The sequence below is a fragment of the Tenrec ecaudatus genome, chromosome 16 (assembly GCF_050624435.1).
Source record: "Tenrec ecaudatus isolate mTenEca1 chromosome 16, mTenEca1.hap1, whole genome shotgun sequence".
Classification (NCBI taxonomy): Eukaryota; Metazoa; Chordata; class Mammalia; order Afrosoricida; family Tenrecidae; genus Tenrec; species Tenrec ecaudatus.
Window position 1 is genome coordinate 30503264 of NC_134545.1, and position 8153 is coordinate 30511416.

The 8153-nt window shown below is 65.0% G+C and overlaps 1 protein-coding gene across 2 annotated transcripts; it reads right to left on the reverse strand.

Moving 5' to 3' along the window:
- Positions 1-651: 651 nt before the first annotated feature.
- TBX1 (T-box transcription factor 1) lies at positions 652-7695 on the reverse strand. 2 transcript variants are annotated; one of them, XM_075534478.1, is made up of 8 exons: positions 7662-7695; positions 6066-6438; positions 4008-4109; positions 3081-3252; positions 2489-2644; positions 1902-1969; positions 1710-1810; positions 652-1371 (listed from the first exon to the last, which is right to left on the reverse strand). In XM_075534478.1, the coding sequence occupies exons 1-8, from the start codon at positions 7693-7695 to the stop codon at positions 881-883; spliced, it is 1497 nt and encodes a 498-aa protein (XP_075390593.1). In that variant the 3' UTR covers positions 652-880. The 2 variants fall into 2 exon arrangements, with proteins under 2 accessions (XP_075390593.1, XP_075390592.1); XM_075534477.1 differs by lacking the exon at positions 7662-7695 and having other exon boundaries at positions 6066-6499.
- Positions 7696-8153: the final 458 nt, after the last annotated feature.

Genomic DNA, 8153 nt, shown 5'->3' on the forward strand with positions numbered 1-8153 from the left:
ACAGCCTCATCTTTCTGCCTCAATGCCTGGTGGGTTTGAACTGTGGGCCCTTATGAGTAGTGATAGCCCAGTACCAATATTTCTTGGGTCTCTGTAGGTTGGACGTTTTTTGAGGGAAAAGCTGAGGACACACAATTAGGGTGGAGGCCTGAGTCAAGGTCCAAAGGAGGGTGGCATGAAGGGGTGAGGGCAGTCTGTCGGCCTAGAGGACACAGGGGTGGGGTGGGGAGGGGCAAGGAAAGAGGAAGGGGTAGGCTTTGGCTGAGTGGGGTTCAGGGGCTAGCAGAGAAGAGACTACAGAAAGGCTGGGTAGAGAAGGGCTCCTGGGACAGCTCTTGAAGGAGACCACTGAGACGCAAACACACCTGAGTTCTCCAGGCCCCCATCCCTGGTGACCCCACAGTCAGCCGTTACGTCGCCCATAACTCTCTGGAGGCTCCCCGCCATTTACATGGTTGCAAATAAGTGGACACGAAGGCTGTTTCCAAAAGAGGCGAATCCTTTTATCAAGTCGGCGCCAGGCGCGGTATCTACACATATCTACACGTATCTACACGTATCTACAGCGGCTGCAGACTAGGCAATCCCGTCGTCTACACCGCAACTACCGGCCGGCCGGCACGGCCCGGCCGGGGCGACGCGATCTGGAGAGAACAATAAATAGCGTTTCCTTCCGCCTGGGACGGGCGCTTTGGCACTGGCGGGCACAGACCCTCGGGGCTGGGGAGGACTCCGCGGTGTCGTCCGGGGCTGGGGGGTGGGGGGGGATAACACGTTCTTCAATGGCCCTCGGGCTGCTTGGAGGGCTCCCGACGGCCGCAGGGCAGTGCAAGGCCACCTGCCGGGCACCTCGTGTCGCTGGGCTCCAGCTGCGGCCGCCTTATCTGGGGCAGTAGTCGTAGGAGCCGGGCGCGGCTCCCGCCGACGAGTACATATTGGCGGCGGCGGCAGCGGCGGCGGCGGCGGCGGCGGCGGCCGCTGCCGCGGGGCTCACGGCCGGGTGGTGGTGTGGGTGTGCGTGCGGGTGCGGGTGCGGGTGCGCGTGCGGGTGGTAGCCGTGGCCGCGCAGGCCGGGCAGCGGGTAGGGCGCCGGCCGGCTCTTGGCCCCGAGGTAGTGATCGTAGGCGGCGGCCGGGTACTTGTAGGGGTGGTGGTGCAGCGGCTCGGACGCGCCCGGCGCCTCCAGGCGCAGCTCGGAGTGCGGGGGGCTGGGTCGGCCCCCGGGCAGCGGGACGAGGCCGCCGGCGCCGCCGGCCCCGGGCAGCGCGGGGCTCAGCACGCGCGCTAGCAGCTGCGGCGCGGGCGCCGGGTCCCCGAGCACTGCCGGCCCGCCCGCGTCGCGCTCGAAGTCTCGCCGGGCCTCGGCGGCGTCTGCGGGAGGACCGAGGAGTGAGCGAGCGAGCGCGGCGGGCTGGGGCCGCTCGGGGCTCCCCGCGCGCGCCCTCCGCGCCCTCGTGCGCCCCCGCGGCTGCCGGCGCCTCGGGCCCTCCCGCTGGGACCCGGGCCCCTCCGCGGGTGGGCGGGGCGGCCGGGCGGGGCCCGCCGTCGGCCGGGCGGGCGAGTGCGCGCTTGCCCGCCGCGGCGGCCGTTGAGCAACCGGCGCGAAGGCCGCAAGCGCCCCGGGGGCGCAGGCGAGGCCGGGTGCGGCCGGCGGCCTGGGGCAGAGCGCGCGCGCAGCCGCGGCCCGGGTCCCACGACCCGGATCCTACCTTTCTCCGCGCCGTTGGACTGCGTGGGGGAGGCCACGGGGTTGCGCGAGCGTGCAAAGGCGCTCATGAGCGGCAGCGCGCCGGGCCGGTGGTTCCTCGGCCTGCAGGAGGGAGGGGGCCGGGGACCAATGAGTCGGGGCTGCCGCCCCGGCCGGGCACGGGGACGCCGCTTCCTGCTCGGAGGACACTTACCAGTCCTCGGGGTCGCAGTCCCGGAAGCCTTTGGCGAAGGGGTTGCTGGCGATCTTGAGCTGCGTGATCTGCGGGAAGCAAGCCCGAGGCAGCTGCTCTCGCCCCTGCAGTCCTCGGGTTCCGGGTCCCCCATCTCTCCCCAAGAGTGGCCCTTAACCCGATGGACTCCACTGGACTGCATCTGTCCCCTCTCCCAACGAAGGCTGTGCCTCCTGCCCTGGCATGTGCCGCGGCCCCTACGCGCCAAGCTGGGAACCAGTGGAATGGGAGCAAGCCGGGGAAGAGGCTCCCGGCGGGAAGTTTCCGGCACGTTTTAGAAAACAAACTTTCAGGCATCCATGACACTCGCTGCTTGAGAGGTCAAACTGATAGGGGGCTGGGCCAACGGCAGGGGGCTGGAGGTGAGGGGACCGCTTCAAGATCTGAGGCCCGTGGGGGTGGGGCTTCATAGAGCGGGTGGCTCTGAGACCCACAGCACTGGGGAACCAACCGCTGGACCCGCCGGCAGACCCTGCACTGCACCCTCTTCCCTGAAGCCTGCATTTCCGGCTGCCCGCCTGGCGCCCGGGCCTCCCTCAGGCCCTCACCCGATGGTTCTGGTACGCAGTGACAGCCGTGAAGCGCGTCTCCTCGAACACGAAGGTTTTGAAGTTCTCCTCCGCATACTTCTCGCTGTCCTTGCGTGGGTCTACATAGACCACGTGGAAACGGGGCTGGTATCTGTGCATGGAGTTGAGAATGATCTGGAAGACAAGGCGTGGAGATGGGGAGCTCAGCGCCAGAGCTTCGGAGGCAGTGATGTTTCGGGAACCCCCACAATGAATCAGGGCCCATGGCTTCAAAAGATGGGGCACAAAGCTTCTCTTCAGCTTTGGAATGGAGCTCAGCACAGTGTAGGGCAGTAGCTGTGGGCACAAGGTGGCCTTATGGGTCCCTTAAAATCCTTGAGTCCCCATGTCCTCCACAAGCTCACTGTCCTTAGTCCAAAGCCTTTGGCAAGCCTAGAGGGTGAGGGGTGGGGAGGGAAGCTGGCTTCCCCTCCTAGGCCTCAGAGCCCCTCCCTGCCACCAGCCCAGCTCCTCATCTGTAGACCCAAGCCCTGCTTCTCCCCAGGCTCCCTGAGCTGGGGCTGGATCAGACAGAGGCACAGGAAGCTTGGGAGGGGAAGAAGTGGCTCACATGGCCGTTGTCATCTAGCAGGTTGTTGGTCAACTTGAGCTTGTCAAAGGACACAATTTGTTTCATCCACTGCGCGCCCTTGGCTGGAGAATCCGGGTGGTAATGCACGCGGCCTGGTGTGGCGGGGTCTGCCTTTCCGGCCACCAGCCATGAGGAGCTGTGGAAAGCATACCTGGGGACAGCACCGAGGTTGGGGTGAGTAGAGAGGAGTGCCTTGGCCCAGCACCAGTTGAACCCCAAAAGTGCTTTGGAGGTTTTTCCAAGAGACCTGGCTGCTTCCCCAAGCCGAGGGCTTCTCCGCTTAGATTGTTCAGAACGCAGGGAAACTCCTGCACTCTCAACTGCAAGCTGGCTTCCTGTCTGTGCCTGATTTCGTCTCAGGCGGGTTGGCTAGTTGATTTCACCTCTGGTGCAGGCTGGAGCCTGACTTGGGCAGCACAGGCCGCCTGGGGAGCAGGGCGGTCCACACTCTTAGTTTATTAATTGCTGTTAATTGTCCAGGCTGCAAGACCCGCCCTGCATAATCTCTCCCTGGCCACCCCACCTTTCCTGCCTGGCTCGGGGGCCCAGCGCCCTTGGGGGGGAAAGGGGGGAAGGGACGTGATGCGCACAGTCATCTTGTAAGAGTAAGAGACTTTTTAAAAGGCAGGGATTTGTGTGCCAGGGGCCTGCCCGCTGCCCTCAGGAAATTCGGAGTGGTGGTGGGCTTCTTGGGCAGGACTGCAGCCCCGAGCCCCCTCACCCAGGGGCTCCTGAGAATGGCAGTGAGGAGTGGAGTGTGTAGGCCTGGGGCTTGAATGGCTTGCTTGGGTTGAGGCAGTGGGAACAGCAGTCCTTAAAGATTATCATGAGCTGGATGGTTCAGAGGGAGCTCATTCGCGGAAGGCTCCCTACCAGCTGGCCTTGCGGGGCATCCTGTGCACTCACCGGTAACGTTTGTCATCCACTGGCACGAAGTCCATGAGCAGCATGTAGTCGGCCATGGGGTCCATACCAAAGAGCTTCACTTGGAAGGTAGGGAACATGCGCCTGGGGGCAGCCCGGGACTCAGTCATCTACAGCAGTGCAAGGGCACCACCCCCAACTCCCTCCTGGTTGTCAGAGGGGCAACCAGGCTCAGGTAGGGGTTGCTGGTCTTCACTCCACTGGACCAAGGCCCAGCCCCAAAGAGCCGACCGACCAAAGCCTCCGTCTGTGGGGCCAGCCAGCTTCCCACAGTCAGCTGCTATGACCTGAGTAGGCCCCCTCCTCAACCTGCAGGCAAGTGGAACTGATGGGCAGCCCCTGGTTATTTCTGTGAAATACCAAAATAGGGTCGCGCCTCCTTCCCGCTCCTGGAAGCAGGCAGCTTCTTCTGCCCCATCTGCCTGTGTAGGCCTAGAAGTTCTTGCCTGTTCCGGAGCCTAAACCTGGCCTCTACTGACAAAGCCAGCATGGCAGAACTCCCTGCCCGAACTCTGTCCCCAGAGTTTCTAGGCCTTTCTAGAATCTTACTGTGCTCCATCTAAGCCACTCCTCACTGGAACAAAGTGAAACTGAGACAAGCTACTCCAAAGAACCCCCCCATCATCCAGATGGATAGTCGGTGATCTCCTAGTCTCTGTGAGACTAAGGTTTCGGAACACCCTGTGACTCCCCAATCTGCCTCACTTCTTCCTTCAAGTTCTCTGAATTCTCAGGCTTAGTCCCCAATGGACGCTGTGCTCTACTTCCTTCGGCAAGTTCCGTAGGGACCCACAGCACCTTCCGCACTCACCGAGGCCCCTAAATACAGCTGCAAGGAGCGGACTCAACTCCTGCCTTTACAGAACCCAGACCCTGCCTTGGTGGCCAGTGACCCCACAGGGCTCTTGAAAGGACAAAATGCATTTGCCAGATAGCAAAGAAGCCAGATTGCCCCCCCCCCCAACCTGGGCCTTTGGCTTAACCCTACAGCCCTCCCCTCACAGGTAACTCCCAGAGGGGTCCTCGTCAGATCACAGATGCCAAGAAAGCAGTCCTCAGATGGACCTCCACCCCTCTGAAAGCTTGAGGGTGCCACTGAGTGCCCATCTCCTGGGAGACATGGAGGCCAGGCCGGCCACTGTGCTCAGGAGGACACCTTCTCCGCTGCCTGAGGCCTTCCCTCCAGTCAGGAGCAACCAACCCTGTGCCCAGGAAGGCAGGAGGAGCCTGCAGCTGAGGGGAGCATGGGCCTCAGGCTCCCCAGGGACGATGGTAGAGACCAAGAAACAGAAACCCAGAAACCGCAAGAAGCTTTGCAAACAGGGCCCGAGCTCCTCTTGGCTGCTCCGATTAACCTGGCGTGTGTACACTAGGCACAGCCTACCACTGCCTTTGTCTGCTGGTCAAATGGCTGCATCGCAAAACTTGTTCCCGTCTCCTCGGCCATTAACCAACACCCGCCAAGTAAAGGGCCCTCCTGGCTGCGCCAGGCAGGCACTCTCCCAAAGTTTAGGCCGAGAGAAGCCGGCAGCGACCTCCGCCTCACCAGGATGCACTGTTTTCCAGGGTCTGTCTTTTTCCTTAAAACGATAGGCAACGTGACTGACTTTTCTGCCTCCGTTTTCTTTTGCCCGCATAGACTGAACTCGGGAACCCAAGCCGGGAAGTTCCCTTGGATGTGGGATCCGCAGAGCCCCGCTTTGGCACGCAGGCCCCAGCGGCTGCGACTTCCTTCCCCAACCCGGGGTCCTGGGGAGTCGGTCGCTGGCCTCCCGGCAGCACGGCGTTCTGGGGCAGCGGTGGGCTCGCCGGTCTGGCGGGGCCGCTCTGGGCCCGCCTTCCTGGCCGCCATGCCCGCCTGCCCCATCCCAGGCGGCTATCGCCTGAGCCGGGATCGGAGAGAGCCGCGGTGCCCGATGACCCAGAGGGGCCCGCAGGTGCCAGGCCGCGCCCCCACCCCGGGTCCGAGCGAGGCGCGCGGCTCCGCGCGCGCACCGAGCGGCGCCGCGTGGGGAGGTCGCGGGTGGGGAGCGCCCTGACCTGCCAGCCTTGGTGACGATCATCTCCGTGCCCAGCTGGTTGAACTCGTCCCACAGCGCCTTCATCTCCAGCTGCACGCTCACGCTGGCCACCTTCGCGTTCTTCTTCACCGGCGCCTTGGCGGCGGCCGCGCAGCTGGCCCCGGGCCCCTCGGGCTCGGCCGCGGCGCTGCTGGCGGCCCCGGAGGCCGGCGCGAACGGGTAGGCGTGCGGTGGCGGCGGGCCCGGGGCGCCGGGGGCGGCGGCGGCGGCGCACGGGTCGTAGCGTGGCGGCGGCGGGGGCTCCCGCGGGCCGTACGGGTCGGCGCCGGGCGACGCGGCGCCCGGGAAGCCCCCCGCGGCCCCCAGGCTGCTCAGGCTGCTGGCCGTGAAGGCTGCAACGTCGCAGAAGTGCGAGAGCTGCGTGAGCCACGGGCTGGACACGGCGGAGATCATGACCCGCCGCCCGCCCGCCGCCGAGGTGAGCGCTGCCCCGCGCCGCGGGCCGAGTGGCGGGCGCGGCGCTGCGCTGCGCCCCGGGCCGCGCCGCCCCACACCGTGGGCCGGCCGGGAGGAGGTGCCCCGCCCCGCCCCGCGCCCCCCCACCCTCCGAGACAATGGCCGCCCCTCCCCCGCCCCCGCCCCTCGCGCCCCCGGCCCGCCCGCCCGCCAGCCTGCCTGCTGGCTGGGCCCGGGCCCCCCGACCGCCCGGACCGGCTCCCTGAGCGCAGGGCCCGCGCGCGGGCCCCTAGCTCAGCCGCCCTCTCGCCCAGCGCTTCCCTTCTTTCGCCCAGCCTTCCTCCTGCCACTTGCCTCGGTCTTTACCTTCGTCTTTTCATTTACATTTCCCTCTTAATCGCCTTTCCTCTCCGCCGGGCTCCTTCGTTTCTGTGCCCCTACCAGGCTTTAGACCCCCTCTCACTCCGTTCCCCTGTTAGAGATTGCCGCCCCTTTTCCCTTTCACCTTCCTTGCTTTGCCATCATCTGTCTTTCCTTCCAGCCCATTCTCTGCCTCTTACTTATCTACGCCCGCCTCTGGTTACTCCTGAGTTTTCTTGTTTGGTTGTTGTTGTTTGTTGTTTTTAATAAAAACGCAAGTCTTTCTCAAACTTTTCTCTTTTTAATGGTTTCACTTCTCTGCCTGAAATCCCCCTCTTTCGTTCTTGCTCTCCTCTCCGCGTTTCGGGTTTAGCTTGGTCTTTCTCTTTTGCGCTTGAGGTTTCTGTCTGCCTCGGCCTTCTCCGCCTGCTCTCTCTTCTTTCCCTGCAGCTCTCCTCCCTTACCGACCCCCCTCCTCGCCCCCCTCCTGGGCTCACCATTCTCTAGTTCTCTTTGCTTCTCTCCCTCTGACTTCACTCGCCCTCTTCTGGGGCGATCTCTGTAGATGAGACCCTGCGTTGGCTGCTAGGCGCGGCGGCACAGGCCCCAGGGAATATTGCTCGCCCTTCCTCTCTGTCCCGGGCGTCACAGCCAGGAGCCTGGAGTCCGCTCCTTCGACGACCCCTTCACACACTCCGATGCCCCAGCCTTGCCCACTCGCTCGGCCTGGGGCCCCAAGGCAGCGGCTAGGACAGGGATCTGGAGGGCGAGTCAGTGTAGATGCGCCCACCGGGCTCACCTTCCATGTCCCTGGTGACAGCGCTGAAGTGCATCCCGGCCTGGGATCCTGGCGGCCGGGGAAGCTTCGCCAGATCGAAGGGCCGGGGGCCGGGGGCCAGCGCCTGCCTGGCGGTGCGCTCTGCGGCCTCAGCTGCAACCAGAGAGGCGATGCTGAACGCACTGGCCCGGGGAGACAGCGGGCTCCGCGCGTCCATAGGCGCCCGGCGGCCTGGCCGCGCCGCCTCCGACTGCGTGCGCCCAGCCGCACCGTGCGGCCCAGCCCACGGGGCCGGGGGCGGGGGCCCGCGGTGCCACTCACAGCCGCCGGCCCCGAGCCCTGGGGATTATGGCGTCACAGCCCCCCACTATGGTCCGGTGGAGGCCAAGGGGCCAGGACGGTGGAGCACCCTGGGAGCGGGACGCCCTCCTTCTTTCCAAGCTTCCTGCCCCGGGGCCTCAGGGCCCAGCACCCCTCGAACATCCCCAACCAAGCTGCTCCCGCGGAGGCTCG

What these genes read in the sequence shown, in the direction of transcription:
- TBX1 (XM_075534477.1), bottom strand. Translation starts at nt 6,499, where the DNA reads ATGATCTCCGCCGTGTCCAGCCCGTGGCTCACGCAGCTCTCGCACTTC. An exon ending in ATCGTCACCAAGGCTGGCAG is followed by an intron (nt 4,110 to 6,065) that starts GTCAGGGCGCTC and finishes GGCTGCCCCCAG; the next exon opens with GCGCATGTTCCCTACCTTCC. An exon ending in GTCCAACGGCGCGGAGAAAG is followed by an intron (nt 1,372 to 1,709) that starts GTAGGATCCGGG and finishes GTCCTCCCGCAG; the next exon opens with ACGCCGCCGAGGCCCGGCGA.